This window comes from Aquila chrysaetos, chromosome 5 (genome assembly GCF_900496995.4).
Source record: "Aquila chrysaetos chrysaetos chromosome 5, bAquChr1.4, whole genome shotgun sequence".
Lineage (NCBI taxonomy): Eukaryota > Metazoa > Chordata > Aves > Accipitriformes > Accipitridae > Aquila > Aquila chrysaetos.
The window spans coordinates 67934998-67961035 of NC_044008.1; the positions used below are offsets into that span (position 1 = coordinate 67934998).

Consider the following 26038-nt stretch of genomic DNA (forward strand, 5'->3'; position numbering starts at 1 on the left):
TTTTGATAAAACTCTTGCTCAGGATTTCAGAGTAACTTCTAATGTGAGGATATTCTGTGGGCTCCTGAGCAAGAGCGAAGGTGGATTTGTTGTGAAACCAATATTTCTTGTGTCCTGGTTTCATCTGGGATAGAGTTAATTGTCTTCCTAGTAGCTGGTAAGGTGCTATGTTTTGAGTTCAGTATGCAAATAATGTTGATAACACTGATGTTTTCAGTTGTTGCTTAGTGTTTAGTCTAAAGTCAAGGATTTTTCAGCTTCTCAAGCCCAGCCAGCGAGAAAGCTGGAGGGGCACAAGAAGTTGGCACAGGACACAGCCAGGGCAGCTGACCCAAACTGGCCAAAGGGGTATTCCATACCATGGGACGTCACATCTAGTGTATAAACTGGGGGGAGTGGGGGCAGGGGATCGTTCCCTCGGGGACTAACTGGGTGTCGATTGGCGGGTGGTGAGCAATTGCACTGCGCATCATTTGTACATTCCAATTCTTTTATTATTACTGTTGTCATTTTATTATCATTATCATTATTAGTTTCTTCTGTTCTATTAAACCGTTCTTATCTCAACCCACAAGTTTTACTTCTTTTACTGATTTTCTCCCCCATCCCACTGGGGGGAGGCGGAGCAGAGTGAGTGAGTGACTGCGTGGTGCTTAGTTGCTGGCTGGGCTTTTAAACCATGACAGCTCAGCAACAGAAGGCTGGGGTTCTGGTTTTCGTCTGAGTTATGTACATGTTAATTCTGTTGAGCTGATTGATCTCCTGGGGAGGAAAAGGGAACAATTTATATTTTAGAGGATACACTCTTTGCTAGGAAACAGGCTTCCTTACTGTGCAGGGAAGACCTCCAGCTTTTGAGACTGCTGCCCTAAAAAAGGGTTAAAAGGTATAGTGTGGCTCTTCTTGTGGTTCTAGTTTCAGCAGCATGAAACACATCTGAGCTTGCTCAGCTGACCTAAATAACCTTCTTCCAGTGCAAGATACTACTTACTGTGCACACCCTGTGCCAACTGTGGCTTGTCTGTTCACGCCTGCACCCTCTCTGCTGGGAGAACGTGCTGTGAGCCCCTGATGCTGAGTGTTGGAGCGCAGGGGCTGGCAGCTGGCACCCCACTAGAGGGCAGCCCCATTCAGGGCAAGGTCCTGTCCCCTCACTGGCACAACACCAGCAGTGCTGCCTGCGGAAAGGCCACAGCCTTGCGATGGCCCTGGTCCTGATCAGAAGTCAGGATCTGCTGCCAGACCCCAGCCCTCCTGGTCCTCTCCTCCTTGGTGGGGGAGTTTTCCCCACTTCCGTGGCAGTGGTGTGGGTTTTCTCATGGAAACCCTATCTTCTCCCCCTTGGTGTGGGACCCCAGGACTCCTGCCCCCTCTGTGGCAGGCTGCAACCTTTGCTTTAGGTGGTCTCCAACTGGGGAATATCTGTTTCTCAAAACCTTCCTGGCTGTGCACTGAAATGCCTGGGAAAGAAAAGGGACTGACAAACTATTCTTGTTTCCACAGCCTTCAGTTGGACAGGTGGCTCGTGTGGATGTCAGCAGTAAAGTGGAAGTGGTATGGGCTGATAACTCCAAGACTATCATTCTACCACAGGTGAGGTCCTGTTCCAGCTTGTAATATCCCTGTAATTCTTAGCTGAGTGACAAGTTTTGGTTTTAAATCCTGGGTGCAGAGAGATTCACTGAGTAAGGGAATCTTGCTCTATTTATTGCTGCTTTCCCATACGATAGGGTGGCTTCCCAATTCTGTTAGCACAAGAAAATCCTTCTTTTATCAGGAGGAGCGGGCAACTAACTGGTCATCACTGCTCCTTGAATATAGAGAATAGGAAAGTATGGGCAGACTGTTGCTCCCTTCACGTGCTGCACTGCATGTTCACAGCTCTTACCACAGCCTGGCTCCTGGCCTTCAGCACCTGCTGCTTTGCAGAGGGGTTTGCAGAGCTTGGGGATTATCAGTTCTGACTTGAGCCCAGGTTCACTGCGTTGCCCAACTAAGGCACTGCTGAAAGACAGTTGCTTGTTCTGTCTTGTTAAATGGCACCGTAGTGTTTTCTTTGGCTAAAGAAGCTCCTCCAGGAGCTAGGCTAGAGCCACAAGTTGTGACCTTAGCTAACCCAGGGATCAGAACCAAATCTCTTCCCAGGGTGGGAAGGGAAAGGAGTGGAATGCAAACTTAAAAATACGGGTATAGCTACACTAATCCACTTTACCCCATTGATTTGTCTTCTGTGTTGTTCTAAGGTTTTTGTTTTACTGTCTTATCTTATTCACTACTCCATGTACAGTTTCATCCCGTGTCTCTTGTTGCCTCAAATTAAGGCAGCCTAAAGAGAAGACCTGCTTCTGTAGGGTCCCATCTCCGTCACTGTGGCAGGGAACACCACTGCCTCCGCTGCAGAGATGCGTTTGCAAGTGGAAAGTACTCGATCAAGATTTCTTTTTAAACGAAGCAGCTCTGCATTAATTACAGTAGAATAGTCAATGCCTGCACTATGGCAGTGGACTAGAGCATTACAAAGCAGGCTGCTGTCTCTCCCTTCCCCCTGTTGTCACATGTGCTTGGATCACAGGCACAATCGGAGGTCTGATGTGCGCTCCACAAAGGGTTGTTCTCACACTGCGGTGCTGGGGCTCTGCAGCAGCTCCTGCTGTGTCACGCCAGTCCCTTCGATTCTGCTCGTCTGCGTAATTATGGGAGTTGGGGAAATGTCAGGAGCGTGAATTATCAGTTGGTAAAACCATGATTTATCAATGCCTGTCCATGTGCCCAGAGACGAGCTGTCTGGGTGCTTTTTCTCAGCTCTAAAAATAAAGATGGCATAACTGGCTAATTAACTTTCCGACTCAGATTTAGATTAGCTTTGAGGGCAGGGAGTTTTGATGGCTTTCCCTGCCTGCAGTCACTTCTGTTGAACCCAGCTAACCTCTGCTGGCTGCCTGTTTCTGAGTGGCACAGGACTGGCTAAACAGTGCTGGTTCAGTTCAAGGCTTTGACAAGATGACTGAGTGTCCATGCGCTTTAGCCTCTGGGGTCATATCTTGCAAGATTAAGAGGATTCTTGGGCTGTCATTCAAGTGTCAGAAGCCTGTGGATAAAATGCTCCATCTTGTAACTCCTAACACAGCCCTATGAAGTTGTTCTTGCTCCCCTGCTTCTGTGCTGGTGCTGGTAGCTGGAGTATGTCTGCAAGCCTCTGCAGGGGGACCTCATGAGAGACATAGCATGTGCAAAAGCGTGATTATGAGAGGTGAGGCTAGATGGAGTGTGGATAGGTTCAGCTTCCAGCAGTGAAGGGGGAAGAGAATGTTTTATGTAAGAGCTTATTCAGCAACTTGGGTTAGGCTTCATTGTCCCAGCTGAATTTTAAGCAGTAGTGACATACAACAGCTAAAGCAGCGTAGCAGGGCTCTGACAGCAAGTAGTGTGTGCCACAGAAGAAGAAAGCTGGTATGGGAATGTTTTCCTGGTTCCAGCATTGTCTCTGTGGAAGGACAGAGTGTGGAGGCAGCCAAACCAAGGCTCTGTGCCAACACATTTGCTGGTGCAGAAGCAGGACTAGAAATACTAACTCCATGCACGATACCCAATACCTTCTGAACTAGCTCTGCATTCAGAAACCTTGGGGCATCCAAGTAGCTGTTTGGTGCTCTCCTTGGTGGCTGGATTTCAGCCACTGGGATGCAGCCCACCTAGAACTTGCCCTAGTTTTTCCCCAGTGCCCTACTTTGAAAAGTGGAGGATGGGGCTATGCTGATTCATAATCTGTGCTGGTCATGATGAGACCAGCTGGTCAGATCAGACACAGTCCACCCGGTATAGATGGAAGGGGTTGAAACAGCCCAACAAATTCTAGCTGGGAGTTCCCTTTTCCTGGGGAGAACTGACTTGCCTGTGTTGAAAAAACAGCTAAAACTCCGTGCTTTAACCTAACTACTCTGCTGTCTTTTGTAACTCTGCTCTCCTTTAGCACTTATACAATATTGAATCAGAAATTGAGGAGTCGGACTACGATTCTGTTGACGGCAGCACCAGCGGGGCATCTTCTGAGTGGGAGGATGAAAGCGACAGCTGGGAGACAGACAATGGCCTCATGGAAGACGACCACCCAAAAATTGAGGAGTTAGAGCCTGAGGAGCCGGCAGCAGAGGAGGTGAAAAAAGTAGAGGAACAAGTCCAGGGAGCTGTGGCTATGGCAGTTGCAGATCTTGCTGCAGAGAAAGCTGGCAAGGACGGAGCCCCAAAGAGCTTCCGGGAACTAAAGGAGGCCATCAAGATCTTGGAAAGCCTGAAAAATATGACTGTGGAGCAGCTGCTGACTGGCTCTCCCACCTCCCCAACTGTGGAGCTGGAAAAACCCACTCGGGAGAAGAAGTTCTTGGATGATATTAAAAAGCTGCAGGAAAATCTAAAGAAGACCTTGGATAATGTGGCTATTGCAGAGGAGGAAAAGATGGAAGCCATGGTGGAGACAGAGAAGAAAGAAGAAAAAGCAGAAGCGCAGACACCAGTGAGGTCAGAGTGGCCCAGTGAGACACCAGTGCTCTGCCAGCAGAGTGGAGGCAAGCCTGGAGTCACCTTCACCAGTGCCAAGGGAGAAGTCTTCTCTGTGTTGGAGTATGCTCCAGGTGAGCGTGTCAGGTCAGGCCAGTGTGGGGTACTCTGTCCTTCATTGCTGTCCTGCAGTGTTTCTCCTTCTCCAAAACATTTGCTTCTAAGGCCTTTTGGATTCGGTATCCTCTCTTCTTCCTAGTGCTTTTCACAGCTCATTAACTGGGGAGGAGAAATTAAGACAAATTTTGTAGCACAATCTGTTCTGGGACCTAAACCTGGCTTTCAGATGGCATCTCTAGGCACTACTGTAACTTCTCAAGCCACAGAAGCGGGCTTCCCTGTTTTTCCACGTTGGAGGGCTGTGGTGATCAGTCGCTTTCCATTACAGATACTTTCTTGAAAGCTGCAGGGTTTGTTCAGGCTTTTTTCAAGGATGAATTAGTTGAGGAGCAGAGCAGGAACAGCTGGTGTTCTTGGTCTGGGTGTCCTTGGTGGGTGAGTGTCCTTGTTCATTTGTGCCAATGTTAATCAGCCAAAAATAAAAAAGAACATCTGGTTGTGTGGAACATTGGTGACAGCGGAGCCCAGGGTGCTCGGCGAGCTAGCCAGCTGGGACAGACCTGAGAAGGAAAGGTGGCCAAACTGTTCTGAACCTGCAGGTGTATATAAATAAAAATGGGGAGCTATGCTTAGGTTTTGCAGAGGAAGGGTCATTGCTTTGCAATTGTCCCGGCTGTAGGACAGGGCTCCTTGTTGAGGCACAGGGTCAGTGTTATGTGGGACCATGAGAATGGGAGGTGCAGGTTGTGGCTGCTGTACGGTATGGGAAAACCCAAATAATCTCTAGGCTGCCTCCTGGCTCAGCACCAAAGCAAGTCAACTCTTCCTGATGATACATTTAACACGTGGATAGATTTGCCTTCACAAGGAACCTGTGGCAGTTTCCAAAGGCATGCTTTAATCCTGTTCTCTTCCTTGCTCCACAGATACCCATGCCTTCAAGAAAATGGAGTTCCAGCCCCCAGAAGCAAAGAAGTTTTTTAGCACTGTGCGGAAAGAGATGGCTCTCCTGGCCACCTCCCTGCCTGATGGCATCATGGTTAAAACCTTCGAGGATCGAATGGCAAGTGCCTGCTTTCAAATGCCTGTGTGTTAGTGCTGGGGTCAGCATCCGGATTGCTTTCTTTGGAATTCCCTGCTTAGCCTTAATCCTTTGCAGTAGAGCTGCAGGAATGTGTGCAGCATGTGAAATATGGCTGTAATTACTCTAAACGGCTACTTTTGCATTCCCCAAGTCAGAGTGGCAGACAACGGGGAGTTCTTCATCGCAGGAAGCCTATTTTGGGTGCTTTGCGCACTGGGCTGCCTGTCCTGCTGAGCAGGAAAGGCAGGTGGGCAGTCAGCAAGGGGCTGGTGTAACTAGTGAGCAGCTTGGGGATTGCTGGCTGTCCTCGAAGCCCTGCTTCAGATCCGAAGGCTCGCTCTGCTGTCAGGCTATAGTAGAAGTGCACCTTCTAGGGGAAAGGTGCACTGAGGTGTGTTGCTTGAGCTGACTCTTGCAAGGGCTGAGTTAATCACATCCCCTCTTTCCCTCTATGTAAATACAACCCTGCCAAGGTTTCACAGTGCCTGGCTTATATTGCCTTTCTCCACAGGATCTCTTCTCAGCACTTATAAAAGGGCCCACGCGCACGCCGTATGAAGATGGCCTCTTTCTCTTTGATATCCAGCTCCCCAACATCTACCCTGCTGTCCCACCTCTCTTCCGCTACCTCTCCCAGTGCAGTGGGAGACTGAATCCCAACCTGTACGACAATGGCAAAGTGTGTGTCAGCCTCCTGGGAACATGGATAGGCAAGGTAATGCTTTCATCCACCCATCCGTGGGGAGCAGTGGTTGTGCCAGGCTGCTTTTGGAACAAGCTGCTTCCTACCAAGCCAAGACTCGTGGGTGACTTCTGGTCTCAGGTGGTGCTTGAGCTGTGGGTGGCTTGGGCTTTGGGCTCTGTTTTAGATGTCTGGAGCAGGTAACTGCTGTAGTTTGGTTTCTTCTGGGACTGTATTTGGCTCTTGTCTGTCCTTCCTTGATAAGAAGCCTGTGGTAAGACCAGCTGGGCTGTGTCACGGTTGGACAGAGCAGAGATGCAACATCAGCGTGGAGTGTTCTCCCGTGGTTTGGATGCCTGTCTCTCACACTGCGGACAAATCTTGTAGTGTGGCACAAAGTCTAGCTGGAGATTTGGAATAAACAGAGCCAGGGAAAGTGCTGTGTTTTGGGCAGGTAGATGGAAAGGGCAGCTGGGGAGAGGTTGCAACTGGTGTCTGGTGTGTAGGGTTACACCCTTCCAGGCAGAACTGGCCTGATGGGATGCAATGCTGTCAAAAAATAACGGACAGATGGGTTGGTACAATGGGACACTAGCACATCAAGCGCTTGTTGAGTCAGTCCTTGTTCCTGCTGTAAGCCACAGGACCTTAATGATAGGAATGAAGAGAAACTGGGGCCTCGCTTCACCTAACAGTTATCACAGAGCAAACTGATGGTGCTTCAGCTCTTTAACACATTTGTATGTGCATTTCAGGGGACAGAAAGGTGGACCAGTAAATCCAGTCTCCTTCAAGTACTCATCTCCATCCAAGGTAAATTCTCCTGCAGAGTCTGTGGGATAGGAAAAGGCGGAGGGAGGAGGCGATGCAGGCTTGGGGCGGGGGGGGCACACAATTGGGATCTGCTATGCTAGTTGAGTTAGTGCTGCCTTTTGCTCTCACCTTGCTGGACAAAGCAGTGTCCTTATCTCTCCAGTTCAGCAGTTGAAGCAGGTGCAAGCTTTTCTCATGCCTTGATTTTTGGCTGCATCCCAGGTCTCTGATACAATGCTTTCCTTCTCACTGCGGCAGCTAAGCACAGAGCTGTTTTGCTTGTTATTCTGAGCTGACAAAGGTGAACTACTGTGTCCTCAGCCGGTTACCAAAGTTAGTTGAAGTTGCTAAACTGGGCTTCATTTGCAGGACTGTTTTTTATCCCCACTGAGTCACCCGCCCATCCTACACTGGGCATGTTTTTGCACATGATGATGGTGTTTATGCTCCTTCCTAAGCAGAGAATAATCAGGGGTGTGTCTAGACCAGCCCCAGGGCTTCCTGCCATAGGGCTTTACCCTGCCATATCTAGTTTGGGAGCAGACAGACTAAATCAAATCTCTTCCTCAAGGCCAACTTTCTGTGTGGGGAGCCCAGGCATGTGACTTGAGAAACCTTTGACACAGAGCAAAGGCTCCTGCCTCGAGTCAGCAGGCAACTCCTGCTCCTCTGAAAGTCTCACAGTCCACCTGTATCCTCCTGTGGAGGAATGACACCATGAGAAAAACCTTTTCTCATTTACAAAGCTGAGGATCCAAATTTAGAAAATGAAATACTAAATGTTTTACTGGAGCAACTTGGTGCTAGTGAAAGATCTCCTCTCCCCTTCTTACTGCCGGGGCTTTGAGAGACTCATGATCTCACCTCCACCAGCTCTAATGCAGTTTGTGGCAGGCTGCCAGCAGCCTGGCAGTATTGGTGCCATTGCTACATACATGTAATTACATTAGACCAGAAGCAAGCAGGAGAAAGCTTGGTATGGGTGACTTGCCACAGTATTCACTGTCTTAGAACTGCACTGTCTGATGGGACTATGCTGGACAGGATAGGACCTTGCCAGCTCAAAGCCTGTTACTGAAGACTGGCCTTTGTTCTGATTAAGAGGAGGAGGAAAAAAAACTAATTAAGAAAAAAAAAAAAAGCTTTGGGTGTGTTTGTGGGGTTTTTGCTACGAGGGAAGGGGAGGGAAAGGAACTGTGAAACCTTTCTCCTTCTGCCCTTTTGACCTCCTCTGCTGTTGTGTGCCTTCTGCATTGTACTCGTGGAAGACTATTCTTGCCAGCCAAGGATCTTGAATGCCACACTTGGCAGCATCCAAGATTCCCACTGCACTAGCAAAAGGCCACAGACTCATTCACACAAGTGCTCCCCTTGCCATACTGGTCCATTGCATCTTGCAGGTTCCTGGTGGTCCACCCTGGCCTCTGCTACCTTCTTGAAGTCAAAGCATGGTTTCCATGCAATGCGTTCTCCTGCAGTCCCTTCCCTGCGCTGCCTGCTGCTGGCCTCAGGCTGCCTGCATCAGTGTGGCTGCAGGTGAAGCTGGTGTGATGCTATGACCCTTGAATCTCAACCACCTTGGCAGAAATCAGGGCCCAGCAGTGTCTGCCTCGGATGGCAATTCACAGTAAAGTTCCTCCCTTAACCCCTTGGTCTCCCCTTCTCTTGGCAGGTCTCATCCTAGTGAATGAGCCCTACTACAACGAGGCGGGCTTTGACAGCGACCGGGGCCTCCAGGAGGGCTATGAGAACAGTCGCTGCTACAATGAGATGACCCTGATCCGGGTGGTGCAGTCCATGATGCAGCTGCTGCGCAGGCCAGTGGAAGTCTTTGAACACGAAATCCGTGAACATTTTCGCTGCAATGGCTGGCGCCTGGTGTCCCGCATCGAATCCTGGCTGGAGACGAACGAGCTGGTGGAGCGGAGCCACGAACAGGCCAATGGGGCAGATTCTGCCTCCCTTCACTCTGCCTGCGGCACCCTGGCCGAGAGCCCAGGAGACAATGCAGGGTCGCTGGGGGAGTACGGCAGCAGCTCGGAGCAGGGGGCTGCCGCCGAACTTTCCGACTCCGCACTCGACGGGAAGGAGGAGCTGGAGGAGTCGGAGTTCATGACCTCGACGCCCAATGCTGGTGATCTTCAACAGTACTCAGACTCGGAGAGCACAGGCCAAGCCAGGGGGGTAGACCTGGCCAGAGACCGAACGGACGAGGGGAAGGCTGCCCAGGACTCTGCCTTGCAGCCTAGTGTGAAACCAAAGAAAAGGAGAAAGAGCTACAGGAGTTTCCTTCCGGAGAAGAGCGGTTACCCTGATATTGGGTTCCCCCTCTTCCCTTTGTCCAAGGGGTTCATTAAAAGCATCCGCGGTGTCTTGCAGCAGTACCGGGCTGCCTTAGCAGGGGCCAATATCCCAGAGTGGACAGAGGACAAATAAACCATCAGGTTAGGGACAGGCAGGTGCAGGGGAGAAGGGAAAGCAGCAGAAAGGAAATTGGCAAACGCTGTTACCAGTAAACTGGCTTCTCCTTCCAGCTTTTCTTCCTCAGCTTGGTTTGTTCCAAAGAAGGTGGTAGGCTTGATTGCTCCTCCGAGGAAAGGTTGTCTAAGCATGAATAACTCTTTGCCCCCAGCCCTTCTTCCTTCCCCCTGTCCCATGTACGTGCTCCTCTTGCGAGTTTGACCCTGCAATGGTAAGATTTGAGACCTGCACAGAAGCAGTCTTGCAGCCACGTTCCCTCTGCACTTTCATCTTGGGGCACCTTTCCACACAAGGACTCTTCCCACCCAGCACTGCACCCAGCAGTTTGTTCTGCTGGGGGCTCAAGCCAGGAGAAGTCATTGCTGTAGTATCTGGAGGTGAAGGGCAATGCCTTCCCAGTCTTTCATTTTTCTCTGCGTTACCATGGGTTTTATGAAGTCTACCCCAGCTTATATGTACTTAGACATTGGATTGTGTTTGCATTGAAGTTGTCTACACCATATGGAGTTGCTCTAGTCTTAGTTGTTCACCGATAGCTACGAGTTTCTTCCGATCCGGACTTGGTAGGCAAAACCAGAGCTCTGCGCTAGCACTTGTGCTGCCCTGGTAGCGCTGCAGGGTTTCCATCCAGTTCTGTAGCTTCTGGTCGGTCTTCTGGAAGCAATTCTAGCCATCCCCACTTCTTTTTCTCCAGGGTAAGGCAAACTTCCCTTTCCCCACCATGCATGCCTGTCTTCTAGAAATACATGGGATTCAGGGTTCTGCCCTTATTACTTAGGTATCTGCGTCTTTCGTTCCCAGCCATCCTGGCTGTCACACAGCACTACATCTACCCCTGGATCTCGTCCTCGCCTGGGCAGGCGGCAGCAAGTGATCTTGGGGCGTATTGTTGATCTAGCAGCTAGTCTGGATGGTGAACCTGGCACAGCTGCTGCTTCTCCGTCGTTCGGCTGTAGATGGGTTTTTCGGAGCTGTTTGAGCCAGGGTACCCGAGGGAAAGGAGCTGTTGTGTCATGACAAAGTCCTGTTGTAGCAGCAGCAGTCTGTGACCATTCCTGTGCTGTTACTCAGCCAGCAACTGGAGCACATCAGACACTGATGCGGACTGTTATCAATTCCTTCCCTTGCCAGCTGTTTCCCATGGTGGCCTGGGTCCATTGTGGCCTGCAGTGTTGTGGGCACAGCACATGCTATCCCTAATCTCAACTGCAGCACTGCTGTGCCACTTTGGGAAACGGCTGGCAGGATCAGCCCGTGTTTCAGCAGCAAGAGAGCTGTCTGAGCTGGTGACCGTGAGCACTTTGAAGCAGTGACTTGCCAGAGTCTCCTGGTCAAGACACCTTCCTGAAGCCTCTTTTTCTGTGTGCACGCACGCACTTGCACTTCTGGAGCTGGGAGATCGCACTCCAGCACTATTGCATTTGCCCAATGTTTAGGCATTGGAGAAGCACCCTCTTAGCATCCATGTGGAGCACAGTCTGTCAGGGAGAGTCCGTTGGTCCTTCCAGCCAGCACAGGGAGCCGGTGGTGCCAGGCTTCCCAGGGAGGAGTTGGGCTGAGCAGTTGGCTCTGCCAGAACTAAGGATGGAGACAAAACTCTCCTTTGCTCTTGCTCAGTATGGCTGTCTCCCTTCCCCCCACCCGCGCCAGGATCTGGCCTTCTCGTTTTGAAATGGAGAACAGCAGGCGAATCTCAGCACGTTTGCGCAGTGCTTTCTGCTCCTTGAAATGCCAGGTCCGCACCCACTGGCCGAAATCCCCTCACCCAGCTCCCTGCGCCTGCGATTTCCAGCTGCCCCTGTGATGCTCCAGAGCCACGAGGCTGGCTACGCAAAGCCCTTCTCGTGTCACCATCCACTGCCGGCATTTTGGAGGGCACGTCCTGCTCTCGGCACTCTGGAAGAAGCAGAGCTTAGCTGTGAACAAAGACCTGGGCTTGCAGAGCTCTCCAAGCACTGGTCTGTGGGTGGATCGCCTGTGCAGCAGCTCTGGCCCTGCTCTGGCAGGCAGGAGGTCGGGCAGTGTGGCAGACCCCCATCCGGGGTGCAGAGAGATGCTCTGAGCCACAGGCAGGGCAGCGTGAACTGCATGTGTAACTCGCAGCCGCTTTCTGGCTGTGGCTGGTGCTAAATGAATGAATCCCCTTTGAGCAAGGAGCGGGGTGTCTCCAAGATATAAAGGGCCGATTGGGGCAGAGGGGTGAGGCTGTAGCTTCAGGGCAGGGAAAGGGCAGGCAGAGAGGCTTGTTCCGCAAATGATTAAACCTCTTACCCGACAAAATTGCGGTTGGTGGTCTACAGACGCTGACTTCCTCTGTCCCCTGTGCCGGGCTGCGGCTGTCCTTAGCCCCACCAGCCAGGGAGGGAGGGAGAAAAAACCCTTTGGGGCCGGGCTGAGCTGTGGCTGGGGATGGAGGGACGGAGGAGCTCCAGGGTTCCCTGCTTTGCCCACCCTTTGCTCTCTGCAGCTGTCATCTCATGGGGAAGGCGGTCAGCCTGCCCACCCGCCTGGGGAGGAGGGCAGGCAGCCAGCCAGCGCTGCTGGTGTGAGCTGCTCGAGTCCTCCCCTTTGCCCAAGAAGTCTCTTTGTTTCTTCTGATCGTAATCAAGAGCTTTTGCACAGGTTCCTGGGGCTTCCTACCGATGAGCTGTGTATTGGCCTTCTGGGAAGGGGATGCTACTCCCGGGCTGCCGCTACCCCTGCCATCGCTCGCTCTCTAGCTGGCTGTCCCAAACCGAGGCGAGGCGTGCACGGAGGTTTACAAATTTTCTAAAGCTTTTGATAATGTGAAGCTCCTGGGTGATGAGGTTGGTGGTGAGCACACTGCAGCTATGTAATTTTTTGTGTATGTATGTAATATTTAAGGGTAACAAAATTTAAAAGGCTAAAACCTTAAAAAAAAAAAATTTAAAAACACACAAAAAAAGCCAAAGCATGATGCATATTGTTAGCCTTAAAACTGGCTACATGACTGTGTGATGTACAAATGAGAGCAGCCTGTAACTGTTTTAAGTGCTGGGGTTGGGGAAGAAGCATTACAAAATCAGTTTGTAGCCTTGATTCTGTACAGTATTTAATGAAGAAAAAAAAAAAAAAAAAAAGACCTGACTATTGAGGCCATGCTTAGAGGTGTGTCGTTCACGTGCAGATGTGGATGCTTGGTTGCTTACGATATATGTATAAAGTGCTGTGTGACCATTAAAACTTTTTTTACCTGCAGAATTTTTTTTTGTTTGGCTAACCAAGGTGTAATAAAGGAGGGAAGATGACTTGCCATTAAATTTTGCCTCTGTGAGTAGTTCTGACTGTTGTCTCTTTCTTTTCCCCCCTCCCTGCCACGCTTTTGGCACTTGCCCTGTCTCCGGCGTGCATCCCTGCGCCAGGGTCTGGACTGGACGGGGTCCCGCTGGCTGAAATCAACGGCACGGAGAGGGCAGCAAGTCCGGAGGGACCCAGGCAGATCTGGCAGCGAGGGGCTGCCCCCATGGCTCTGTATAAGCTAGCTCCCCAAAATCCTGATTCGCGGGGCATCTGTCGGGCTTTTTTTTTTTTTTCTTCCTTATTTTCCCTGCTTTTTGCTGGCACGCGGTAAACGCAGGCTGCCCGGCGGCTCGGCATGTGCCGCAGCACGGCTGGCGGCTCACCTGGCAGCTGCCCCAGCAGACGGGGCCAGACCCTGGGGCGAAGCAAAACCCTCTGCAGGTCCCCCAGTCTGGCAGTGGGATGGTTCATGGGCGCTGGTACTGCCTTCCCAGCCCTTACCTCAGCGCACAGGTAAGTGTGTGATGAGATGCAAACGCAGCCATGTCCAGGCTGCTGGGGCCAAGGGACTCCTTGCACCTCCTGGGTGCTGGTGAGCTGTTTAACCCTCACTGCTGTTTGCCCCCGTGGCTGCCCTCCCTCACCCCCCCTCTGCCTGCGAGGAGTGGCTCGAAGGGTGCCAGTGCAGGCAGAGGAGATGGGCAGTGATGTCAATGTTTTGAGACTTAATGGCTTTGCTGGAGTTGTTCAAAACCAGCAAGCATCTGCCTCTTGAGGGGTGTGTGGCAGCTGCTGCCCCCTCCTTCGGGTGTCAGGAGCGAGGGGCTGCGTGGGGGGAGCTGTCGGGGGCTGCCCTGGAAGAGCCCGTGGCTGCTGGCTGATGGGTTTTGGAAGCAGTCGGGTCAAGGAAGAGACTTGTGCAGCAAAACCTGGGAAAGGGAGGGCAAGGGAGATCCCGAACAACCTGCTGCTGTGAGCAATACAGCTGTCCCTGGGAGAGGCCGGGAGGCGACTCGGGGAGCCTTTCAGGTGCTGCAAACCCAAGTGGCTCAGCTCTGGTGAACTGTCTCACTTGACCGAGTCAGCCAAGAGCTCTGAGCGCATCCCCTGCCCTGGGCTCTCCCTGCAGCCTCCTCCGGCAGCGGTGGCTGTTCGATGTGGTCAGAGAGTTCGGCGAAGCGTTGCTGAGCCTGTTTTTACACCTGGCCCAATGCCACGGGGGAAATAACTTTATTGTGGGAGGTGGTTCCCAGCTGCTGCCTGCCTTGCTGGCCCTGGAGCTGGAGCTTGGCTCCCTATGAGCGAGCGGAGCCGTGGGGGGCAGGGGGAACAATTGTGCTCTTCTTTCCTGGTTCTGCAATCCTAATTGCATAGTTTGTAGATGAATAAATGCAGACAGCCACCACTGTTTACTCTTCTGCTTTGTACTTGAGCACTGTAAATGAGGTTTAATTACTGCAGTTTTATACCAAACAGGCTGAGTAATGCCCCCCCCCCCCAGGCAAGCCCCTGGGCAGGGACCTGTTGCAGGGCTCCAGCTGGCCCCGGGCTGCCTGGGAAAGGGGATGTGTGAGCTCCCCGTAGGGCCCCTGCTCCCGGCAGAAAGCCAAACCTCTCCGCTCCAACAATCCCCTCCTTGAACCTCTTCTATGACCCTTTCCCTGCCCTCGCTCAGAGGCACTGAACCTTCCCCAAGCTGTCCCAAAGCGTTGCTGTGGGGCTGAGCTCCCTACATTCAATCAGCCCCGGTGTGAGGCTGAGCGGGGAGGTACCAGCACACCCCAAAAATTGGGGTGCCCCATGTCCTACCTCTGCGGTATCTCCCCTGGGAGCATCTCCTGGGGCCATCGCTCCGTGCTGGTTCTGGCCCCAAGATGACAGTGGTCTGGCAGCGCAGGCAGGATGCTGGGGAGCGAAGGGCCGCGGTGCTGAGCTAAATCCATCCTGACAGCCGCGTGGCCGGGCTGCGTGTGAGCCCAGCCGGGGGTGACAGCACCACAGCCCTGCCCCTGACAGCAGCCGTGAGCTCAGATTTAAAACCTGGGGGGATTTTTTTGCAAACGCTAGATATTTATTGCATTTCTCACAAGAATAAACTCTGCTTCTACAGGAAGCTTTGGGTAGAAACATTCTTAAAAAAGTCAATTTGTTATACTGGATATATTGGTCCTGACCATCCCTGGGGGTTGGCACTGGCTCTGCGGCAGGGATGCGAGCAATGCCACCGTGTGCATTTGAGCTGAGGAGGGGATGGGGCTGTGCCGGCGCAGCCGCCCGTGGCCAGGACCTTGTACCGGGATAAAACGCGCTGGCGTCTCGCCGGCACCAAGTACCTGATGGGGCTCGTGGCTCATTTTTGGGACAGCACTGGTGGCTGTCCTAAGGGGATAAAGCTAAGCATGGGGGCAAGCGAGGGGACGAGCACCCACGGCCCCTGAGAGCTATTGCTATGGGAGGAGGAGGAGGTTCCTGAGTGGGAGGAAGGCTCTGCTGCCCTTGTGCTGGGCCGTGCCAGCAGCTCAGCGCTGCGGGGTGCAGGGGGAACCTGGCAGCTCAGGAGCCGCTGAGGACGCGGCAGAGGCGGCTGTGGATCTGGCCCTGCACGGGCTCGCAGGCCAGCACCTCGCCGTCCACCGTCATGATGCCCGTGGCCGCCCGCGGCTCCAGGCGGAAAGCCCGGACGGGGACGTAGCGCAGGTGGGGACAGTTCAAGTCCAGGTGGGTCCCCCTGGCCATGGCCAGGAAGATCTTCAGCAGCGCCACGCGGCTGATGCCGGCCTTCAGGTAGAAGAGATGGATGCAACCATCGTGCAGCTGGGCCGCCGGTGCCATCAGCAGGTTGGTGCCCAGGTGGGACTGGTAGATGGCATAGACGGAGACGAACTCCTCCTCGGGGACCACCGTCCAGTGCGCCGGCACCGGCTGGCACAGCGGCACCAGCAACGAGTCGGCGGGCAGAGCCCCAGGCGCTTCCGTCCCCGCCGGCGGCAGGATGCGGCCAGCCTGGCCGTTGGTGACAGGCGCGTGGGGGTCCCTGGGTGCCGGGGGGCTGCCCTGCTCGGGGACAGCGGGCAGGTAGGAGAGGCGGCCCTGGTACACCCGCAGCTTGGCCAGGCACTGGAGGGTGCCCAGGGTGAAGCGGGCATTGCCCAGCCAGCGGTACTTCTCGCTGTCGATGTCCACATCCGAGATGAAGCCCCAGCCGAAGCCGAGGAAGGAGAAGAGGCGCTTGCCCGAGGCAGTGCTCAGTGAGACCAGGTCCATCTGTGTGTGCAGCCCCTTGCACAGGATGAAGGTGCAGTTCGTCAGCAGCTTCTTCTTGGTGACGTGATCGTTGCTGCAAGGGATGGAGAGGGTGAGTTTGCGCTGGACCCAGCTCGGGGCTGCTCCTGCTGTCCCAGCATCCATGCGCAACCCTTGCCCCTCTATCATGGTTGGGATGTATCCCCGCTGGGTGACGGCGTCCCTCGGGGACAGCTGCTGGGAGAGGGTTTGCTGGGGTTGGGAAGAATAAACCAGCTCCTGAAAGAGGGAACTGAGCTGGGGCTGCTGGGCCAGGGCAATCCTGCTCCCCTCCGCCCTGCACCAGGATCAGCTGTGCCCCAGGGTGGCTCCTTTGGAGTAAAGCTGTGCCAGACTCAGAGCCCAGAGAGGAGAAAGGCTGTGGGGGGAGCTGGGGACGCAGGGATGCAGTCATGCTCACGGGGACCAGCTGGGACTGTGCTGCACCAGCCTGTGGGGAGGTGGGGACCCAGGTGGGCATCCCTGTGCTGGGCACCCCAGCACCCCTCCCCTGGGCTGGGCACCCCAGCACCCCTCCCCTGGGCTGGAGCCATGTGCAGCCTTTCGTTTCCCTCACCGCCCCCCCGCCTCGGTGCCAGCGCAGCCTCGTGTGCTGGCCGGTGCGGTGCTGGCAGCGGGTGCCCCCACAGGGTTGGGGCTCACCCTGCGTAGTGGTTGATGGAGGCGGCCAGGGCGTTCCCGGAGCCCCCCGGCAGGATGCACAGAGGCTTCTTCATGGTCTCTTCCCAGTCCGGCCGCTCCATGAGTCCGTTCACCACCTGTAGGGACAGGAGCTTGTGGCACCCGGGACCAGGCAAGGAACCCAGAGGCCCCTGCCCAGCCCGGGGGGAGCAGAGTCTGTGGTGCCCCCGGCCAGGGCAGGACCAAGGCCATGGCTGCCCTGCTTTGCTCCGAGCTAGGTGCCATCTCTCCTTTGCCATTCCCTGCCTGCCTTCGTGTCTCGAAGCTTGGCTTCTGCCCCAGGCACCCCTCTTGTCCCAGCTCTCTGCCCAGCCCGGCCGGGGGGATGCCCCGCAGTGCCCCTCACCTCGTAGAGCAGCCCGTCCCCGGCCATGACCACCAACGTGTCCCACTGCGACAGGTCCTCGTCCCGCACCTTCTCATGTGCATGGTGGGGTCTCTCTGCGGGGGAAAGTGGAGAGAGTCGAGCGTCACCCTCTGTCCTTCTGTCCTGCCTGCTGCCAACCCCTCAGACGGTGACCCCAGCCCCACTGTCCCCATGGGGGTCCCAGCTAGGGATGCAGGAGGTGAGGCAGTCACCCCTACAGAGTGCAACCGAGTCACCCATCACGTTGTCCAAACCAGCCCCGCAGGAGCCAGAGCTGCAGCGATGCTGGGGGTACGAGGCCCTCAGAGGAACCCATCCCGGGGGGTGGCAGCACCCAGGTAGGATCCCAGGAAGGGGAGAGGAGGAGGAGGAGAGGGAGCCGCTCACGGACTCACCAGTGATGAAGACGGTGGTGGCGATGTCAGCCTCGGCCAGCATGGGCTGCACCACCGCCTGGAAGTCCTCGAGCGCGCGGCCGGTGCCGCTCTGCGGGTTCAGCAGCACCAGTGCACGGCAGGGCCGGGGCAGCACCCCATAGCTGTCACCTGGGCGGGGGGGAGAGGGGGACTCAGGGTGGTGGGGCCGTGGCACTGCCCGGGGAGGGCTTTCCGAGCCGGGGCAGCATTTGCCACGGCCCCACAGGAAAGGGAGCTGCCCCCGATCCCCACAAGCTCCCAAGGCTGCATCCCTACCCAGAGGCAACGGGAGGTCAGCAGGGATGGAGGGTCCCTGCTGGGAAAGCAAGGGAGGTGGCAGAGATGGGGACATGGGGTCCTGCAGGGACCTTGAGCTCTCCTGCAATCAGCAGAGATGTTTTATGCCCAGGCTGGAGCCCCGCAGCAACCCAGCGATGCCACACTGGAGCTGGGGCTCTACAGCACCGAGCATCCCTGTGCATCCCAGGGCCACGGGGTGCTGCTGGCTGCATTTTCGGACATGCCAAGGAAAGAAAGGTGGAAGTGAAGCAGAGGTTTGAAGCCCAAACACCCCTCAGCTGTGAGTTTTCCCTGCTGAACCCCACGACTCGTGACATGGCTCAGTCCCCCAACGCACAGGGAGCCAGGCACACGGGGGACGGGGGCCAGGGGGACTCGAGGTCCCAATTCCCCACATCCACCCCAGATGGAGCGGGGCCAGAACAGACACCTGTGCTGGCAGACAGATGCTTCTCCTTCCTCTGCTCCCCACGGGGCTCAGGTTTCGTGCGCGAGGGCCCCAGTCGGGCTGTAATTACAAGCCTGGTGGGGGTCTGCATCCTTCTGCCCCCCTGCCCGCTTCCAGCCCCCCCGACATGGGGGGACGGGGTGAGCCCAGGCTGCAGCTGCCCTCCCAGGAGGAGTGATCCGATGGCACCCAGGGGAGCTGGAGGCAGCGTGCTTGTGAGCAGGGCCCCTGGGTTCTGCCTGGGCACCCCGAGTCCCGAAATGAGCAGGGCAGCCTCAAGCCTCTGTAGTGCCTCTGGAAAGCCCCGGCCCTGCAGGGTGAAGCCAATTTTTTTGGGGGGAGGAGGGGTGTTCCCCACCAGCTCTGGACCTCCTAAGCTGTGATCGGACTCCCCAGGGGTGTAGTGGGTTCCCGTCTGGGTGCGTGGGCTGTGCAGGACAGCGTGGGGGCTGTGCCTGCTGACTCAGCAGAAATAGCTGCTCCGTCAGGAGCTGAGTCACAAAAGCAGATGATATTTCCCAACACTGCCCCAGGGCTGGGAACCCCCGTCTAACCCGGGGCAGGAGGTCTGCCTGCCCCCCCCAAACCTTCTCTGCACGCTTTGATTTGAGCTGTTTGACATACAGGCAGCGTTTTTACAGCTAAAACTCCTTCCGTCACCCACACTGGGGATGGAGGCAGGGAGAGGGGAGCTGGGGTAATGGAGGTCCCCACGTGTGCTACCTCCCTGGGGGTGACACCTGGCATCACACCGGTCATGGCCACGCTGGGGCTTCCCTGCGGGTTGGCAGAGCTCCATGAGCTGCCCCGAGGGAAGACATGCCTGGAGCATCCCACCTCTGTGCCCATCCCAGCCCTGGGGAGCACACAGAGCTCTGCTGATTTCGGTGCCATCAGGTTGATTTTCTGTCCCCGGGAAGGACCTGGTGAGGCTGTCACCCTCCGGGCCACCTCCTTGTCCCCACACCGGCTGCTTGGGACCTGCCACTGAGTCCACAGCAAAAGTCCACCCGTGAGAGCTCCATCACCCAGGGACGAGCCTGGGTCTGGGCGCTGGCTCTGGGCCGGCTCTCCCTGCTGCCGCCCAGGGCCGGGGGAAGCCGCCGGCTGCCCCCCACCCTCCCTGGCCCCTTATCAGTGGGTGCCAGACGCAAGGGGACCAGCTGCCCTCAGGGATGGTGGTGAAGCACTGCGAGCAGAGGCTGCCCCAGCTTGGGTCAGGGATAACGGGCAGCAACCCCAGGGTTGGGCTGGCCCCACTCCCTGCCCTCCAGAGCCTTCCCCGGTCACTACCAGCACTAAAATCCTGCTGACAAACACAGCCGAGCCCCCAGGACAGAGGGTTCATGGTCAAACCCCAGCTGCCAGAGGCAGGTGATGGTGGGCTTTTCTCTCTCTTTCTCCCCCCACCCCAGCCCTGGAGGGTGCAGAGCGAGAGCACAAGGCGCTTCAAGAACCTAAATGCAGTGTTTTAAACCCACAATGTTTCTAATCAGCCATGTTGTTTCTGACGTGCACACAGACCTGCAGCCAGGTCTTGCCTGAAAAATCCTGCCTGGACCCGTGGCTGCTGCCCCGTGGCCTCTGCTGGGCAGTGGGGTACGGCTGGGACCCCGAGGACCCACTCCTTGGCTGGAGGGGGGAAAGGCGAACGCCGCTCAGGACACAGAGGGATGCCATCACACCATCACAAGGGACAGATTGCTGGTACCAGGGTGTAAATAGGGATGGGGACGTGATCCCGGTGCGGGACCGGTGACACCAGCAACACTGGGCTCAACCCAGGCTCCCGTGGCAGAAGCGGAGGGTGCCGGTTCAGAGCCGGAGCCCAGCAGCAGCAACGCTCGGGCAAAGGGGACAGATTTCTGCAGCATCCCTTTCCCTTGCGCAACACCGGCTGGCCCCTGGCATCTCAAGCAAGGCTCAGCCACTTCCTGGCACGGGTGCGGCTGCTTTCAACCTCAGACGCTGACCGGAGCAGACACTGAGTCAGCAGGAGAAAGGGGCTCCAGCTGCTGCTAGTGCACAAACTCTGCTCTCTTCCCTTTGCCGACATCCCCCCATGGGACACTGGTCCCAGCCACGCTCAGGCAGGGACCACGCTGCCGCAGCTCCGCCACCAGAAGCCCCAGCTGCTCCGTTGTGTCCCCGCATCCTTCTGGAAACTCTCTGGGCACAAGGAACAAGTGGGCCAGGCTGGCAGGGGGACAGGGCTGTCCTGCCCGGTGACCTGGGTGGCGTGAGGCTGGGACAGACTGGGGCACGTCTGCTGCATCCCCTCTCCACAGAGTGTCACCTCCGCAGAGCGAGGGGATTAGCACGGCAAGGAGGTCCCCAAAATGGGGGCTTGTGGCAGGGCCAAGTCCTGCTCGCTCGCAGCCTACACGCCGTGACGCCGTGGCCATTGATGGCAGCTCTCAACAGCAGCTTCGCGCTATGGCCGGGGGCTAGATTTCCCCATCAGGACACAACCCCGGGGGTGGTTTGCTCCCTTCCCTGCACGCTGAGGGCAGCCCCAGCTTTGGGGTTATTCATTGCTGAGGGACTTTTTTTTTCCCCTTGGGGTGAAATAAGGAGGAGGAAGCTTCCTCCTTGCCGTAGCTCTCCCCAAGGCTTTTATCCCAGGGGATGCTGGAGCTGAAATGACACCGGGACGGGATCGCCGGTGGCTCCCCAGATCTGTACCCCCCCACACACAGGGATGGGGTGACAGGATTGCTCTGCACGGACTCGCATGCAGCTTCCTGACACGGCCTTATCTGTCCCGCACAGACACGTGAGGGTGCGTGTAAGTGCAGGGTGTGGCGAGAGGCATTTTTAGCTCTGTCCCAAACTGAGGGAGAAGGTTTGCAAATCCTGCTGGCCCTCAGCTAGAAAAATAACTGCAAAATCCCGCACCGCCTTCTCCCGTCCTCCTTCCTCGGGTTCCCCCGAGGCCCCTGCCGTGCAATGAGCTGCTCCTGCCCCAGCACCCTCGCACGGCCTGCTAAAAGGGCGAGGGTTTTAAATCGCCTGGAGACTTACAGCTGCAGAGTTCAGGCTGGAAATAGAGCCGAGGAACTGGTTTTGCCCTCACCCCCTTCCACTGGATTTTTTTTTATTCTTTAGGAAGAGTAGCAGAAAGTTGTTTTGTAGCTGCAGGTCATGTAAAAAAGCTGCATTTTAAAATCCAAGAAGGGAGAGCTGGGCTAAATGTGATTTGACAGGATCCCTCTAACCGCATGCCTCTTAATTTCCAAGTCTGATCAGTGCGACTGGACAGCTAAATAAATGAAGTAGTGCATATAATTGAATCTCTGCTCAGATGTTCAAATATATGCCAGCCTGCCCTGCCCTGACTGCAGGAGCTGGGGGACTTGGCCCCCGTGCCAGCCGCTTCCCTTCGAGTTGGTGACAGCTCCCGGGGCAGGGGGGAGAGGGAACTGAAACCCGGACCCCTCCGTGCTGCCCTGGGACCCCGCGGAGCCCTGGGAGGGTCCCGGGGGGATTTGCCTGCTCCCAAGTGATGGATGGGACCTGCCGGGGACGGCGCCTGGCTCCCGTCCTGCCTGCATCAGCAACGATGACTTTTTTTTTTCTTGGTTAATGCTGCCCTTTGGAGCTTTGCTAGTTATCAAACCGAAGCGATGCGGGAGGGGGCGGGGGGGGGACATGACACCGTGCAAAGGGCCTCCGTGGTGCCACCACGTCCCCGCTTGCCCCTTCGATTTAAGGGCAAAAGGGGGGAGAAGCCACCCCCGGCCGCGGGGCTGTGCCCAGGACTGTCCCCGTCCCCCGCAGGCTGGGGCCGGGGGGCGATCGAGGTGACCCTGCGGGGATGTGGATCCGTCCGTCCGTCCGTCCGTCCGTCCCCGACCCGTCCCTTCGGGGCCCGACCACCGCGCAGCGCCAGCTGCCAGCCGCGTCCCCACGCCGCCCCTCGGGGACAACCGTCCCGCGTGGGGACGGGCAAGGGGGACCGGGCGGACCCCACGCCCTCGGGCGGCTGCTGGCCCCGGTGCCGGCACACCCCCCCCCCCCCCCCCCCCACCCGCCCGCCCCCGGTGCCGGGGCTCGCTCCGTCGGGACCCGCGGCGGAGCGGCGACGTCTCGACACTCACCGTCCTGCGTGGGCACGGCGGGCACGGAGAGCTCCCGGATCCTCCGGCTCCAGGCCTGGGCGATGCGCAGGTTGCCCTCGGCGTCGGGTCCCAGGCAGACGCGGAAGGTCCGCTCCAGGCGCTGGCGGGCGGGCGAGCCCCAGCGGGGTCCGCGGAAGGGGTAACACACCACGGAGAAGCAGGCGGCGGCGGCGGCGGCGGCGGGGAAGGCGACGGAGCCCACGCAGTCGGCCAGGCGGAGCGCGGCGTCGGGACCGGGCGAACCCCCGGAGGAACCGGGGGGACGCCGCACCTGCAGCTCCCGGGCCGTCAAAACCAGCGAACAGGAGGCGGCACCGGGGGTCGCTCCCGCACCGAAGATCCCTTGAAGTAATACCGGGCCCCCACCGGGCTCCGGGGGAGCGCGGCGACCGGCGGCCATCGGCGGCGGAACGGGAGCGGGACGCACCGGGGAGCGCCGCCCGCCGCTGCTCGCTGCTGACACCCGCCGCGCCGCCCGGCAATGGCAGGCGGGGCGGCCCCATTCATAAAAATTTAACCCACCTACCCACCCCCCCCCCCCCCCCCCCCCGCCGGGGGGGGCCCGTCCCGGGCTGCCCCGATGCCCCCCCCCCTCCATCCCCGCAGCCTGCCTCAGTTTCCCCAAGCGCCGCCCCGCGCTCCGGGCAGGGCTGCGGCCGGCGGCTCCCCGCTGCCTTCCCACGGGCGGCCGGGGGGGGCCGGAGGGCTCGGGGGGGGGGGCACCCGGACTGCCCGGCCGGAGCAAGGCTCTGTAGACGCGCGAGGGCAAAGCGACGCCGTGGGTTTGCTGTGGGTGACTCTGCCCTGCCGGGGTGGGTGTCCTGCGTGGGTGCTCCCAGGGTGCGGGGGCTGGCACGGCACCGACCCACCCTCGCACCGGGAGAGCAGCGGCAAAGCACCGGGCAATCGTGCCAGCCCCAGCCGGTGTGCATCGTGTCCGGCATCGCACAGGTCGGCGCTGGCAGGGGGACCGCTCCTGCTCGAGTCCCTCGAGCCCCACGCTGGGCTGAAAGGCGTTTAACACCATTTCTGCGTTTCTGCAGCCGGGACAGGGTGAGAGAAGCGGAGCGGGTGCCTGGAGAAATCAAGGCACGGCGAGGGCTGAGGACAGCGGGCAGTTGGCGGGGGACACGTCCAGGAGGTAAGGATGGAGGGGGACGATGTCCTGCCCGTCACTGGTGCCTCACCATCAGGTATCGGTGAGGGCTGGAGGGTGCCATGGGCATGGAGCCCCGTGGAGGGAGACGGGCTGTGCTGTGAACCCCACCTTGGGGCAAGGAGTGCTGGGGACGGAGTCCAGGGGACCTGCCTGGAGGGTGCCAGCAGGGATGCGAGCAGCTCTGTGCCTGCGGGGGCTGCAAAAATCACTGACAGCAGCTTTTAATGACGACAGGACTGACCTCACCCTCCCGAGGGGGTGCTGGGCTTTAGGGGTCTGGCCCAGCCCAGCAATGATTTTTTTTGCCAACCAGTTCTCCATGGATGTAGCTCTGCTCCACATGCTCCAGCTGGCCCTTTGCTCTCCTGAGGCTCTAACCAAAGCAGAGCTGAGCCTCTGCACAGGGAAGTGGGTGATGAGCACTCGGACAAGCGCCGTGGGAATGGTAAGGCATGTGGAGAGGTGCCCCAGGCCCTCCCTCCACCTCCCCTGGGCCTTCCTCACCCCTTCCCCATCCCTCAGACCACCCTTCGTGGTAATGCTCATGGGGGTCTCGCATGCCGTGTGCTGCTGGGATGGCAGCAGCCTGAGACCCTGTAACCTTGAGCTTGCACCTTGGGGAGGCATCGCTCTTCACACTTACAGCAGTTTAATTAGCGGTGAGCCCTCAGCCCTCTGTCCCTACTTAAACCCGCTGGAACTGACCAAAAATTGCAGGGAGGGCACAGGATGACCAGCTGGGAGGATAACACAGCCAAGTCTTGCTTTCCCAGACTGACCTAAAATGAGAGCTGAGGTGCCATGATTTGGAGTATCGTGCTTTCCAAAAAGACTTTCCTGGGCGCTATGTGTTCAAAGAGATGCTTGGGGGGGGGGGGGGGGCACAAGCCGCTCCCAGCCATTTGCTGGCTGATGCTTTCGGCTGGGGAACCGCAGCACCCACAGCTGATTCTGGGTGAGATTTGGGCACGGTCGCTTCCCCGGCTGCTGTGCCGCAGTCCAGCGTTTGTAAACAACCCCGAGGTCCTCAGCAAGGTGTCACGGGAGGAAATAGCTGGATGCTGGTGAGTGCAGCATCCTGACCTGCACCTCACCCTTCTCGGTGACTAACCCACTCCCGATTTCCGCTCAGGAAGGCACGAGACGTGGTGGGAGGATGTGAGAGCAGCTGTCACACTGCTCCCGGCAGGTGCCACGGGGTGATGGGGCTGCTTTGGGCTCTGTCCTCATCGCCCTACATCTGTCCATGGCCCCATGCTGCAGGGATCCCCCTCGCCCTGCCTGCTTGCGCTTTAAATAGGGGTCGAATGCCCAGCCGGGCTCCGCTGGCCACGGCTGTGCTGTGGTCTGGGGAAAGAGGCTGAGACCGGCTTCACCACGAGCTGTCGAAGCCAGCAATGCCGCAGCACTTGGGATCAGGAAGGGTTAGGGCAGGGCATCCCATGGGGGGATGCCAGGGGCAAGGAAATGAGGGGGCTGCAGCCAGGTTTTTCTCGGATGGGGAATGGGACCAGCATAATCTCAGCCTCCGTGATGGCACATCACACCCAGACAGAGCTTTTCCACGTTCCTGCTGGTCTATGGGGACTTCACACGAGCCCATCCTGATGCTGTGTCACCCTTGATGGATGCCCGCTTCGTGCTACAGCCAGCGCGGCACCCACCACTGGCCCCACGTGAGTCCCTTTGCTCTCTGCGGCCATGGGCTGATTCGTCCCAGTCCCGCACGGATGCCACTTGTATGCCTCCAGATGTGATGTCTAATGCGGAAGTGGGATCACTTCCGTCACTGCTCCGTGCTGATAAACAGTCGTTTGGGGCTATTTTAATTGCGAGTGCCTTAATGAGCTCCCTTGATCCAACCGGCAGCCCGAAGGGTGCTCGGCAGCCGAGGTTCCTGCGCCATGGGCAGGCATCTGCCTGTCGGGTTTGTCCTGATCGGTTCCATTCCCGCCCGCGCGGTGCTGCAGAGGCCATGTGCGTGGGAGGGCAGCGTGGGGATGTTGCATGGGGATGCGGCACGGAGCCGGTGTGCGGGTGGGGACAGCCGGTAGTGAATCCCCCCACCTTCTTTCTCACTGCAAAGGGGGCTTGCCCACGGTGCAGTGTCCAGTCTAGCCATGACCACGGAGGCCACCAGCCTGCCTTCAAGAGCAAACACCTCTCAAACTCCTGTCCTGGGAGGGCCTGTGGGGTATCCCAGACCCCACAGACATCATTTGGGGGAGAAGGCTCATACATCCAGAGCACCGTGCCCTGGGCTCACTGGAAAAGGTGATGGATGCTCTGTGTTCGGGGAAACTGAGGC

The 26038-nt window shown here is 57.2% G+C and overlaps 2 protein-coding genes across 2 annotated transcripts in view; one reads left to right on the forward strand and one right to left on the reverse strand.

Moving 5' to 3' along the window:
• The window catches only part of UBE2O (ubiquitin conjugating enzyme E2 O), a 67562-nt gene extending 54590 nt beyond the window's left edge, over positions 1-12972 (forward strand). The window contains 6 exon segments of the mRNA XM_030013009.1: positions 1504-1593; positions 3971-4628; positions 5541-5677; positions 6210-6413; positions 7136-7193; positions 8866-12972. Of these exon segments, the coding sequence (XP_029868869.1) occupies positions 1504-1593; positions 3971-4628; positions 5541-5677; positions 6210-6413; positions 7136-7193; positions 8866-9629 (1911 nt within the window). The 3' untranslated portion in view covers positions 9630-12972.
• A 1383-nt stretch (positions 12973-14355) lies between these two features.
• SPHK1 (sphingosine kinase 1) lies at positions 14356-23052 on the reverse strand. Its single transcript, XM_030013644.2, has 5 exons — positions 22551-23052; positions 17682-17831; positions 17266-17360; positions 16881-16996; positions 14356-16272 (listed from the first exon to the last, which is right to left on the reverse strand). The coding sequence occupies exons 1-5, from the start codon at positions 22969-22971 to the stop codon at positions 15489-15491; spliced, it is 1566 nt and encodes a 521-aa protein (XP_029869504.1). The 5' UTR covers positions 22972-23052; the 3' UTR covers positions 14356-15488.
• Positions 23053-26038: the final 2986 nt, after the last annotated feature.

Coding starts and splice junctions, on each gene's coding strand:
- SPHK1 (XM_030013644.2), bottom strand. CDS start 22,971: ATGGCCGCCGGTCGCCGCGCTCCCCCGGAGCCCGGTGGGGGCCCGGTA. Junction 16,997..17,265: donor GGGACGGGCTGCTCTACGAG/GTGAGGGGCACT, acceptor CTGTCCCTACAG/GTGGTGAACGGACTCATGGA. Junction 16,273..16,880: donor TCCATCAACCACTACGCAGG/GTGAGCCCCAAC, acceptor CATCCCTTGCAG/CAACGATCACGTCACCAAGA.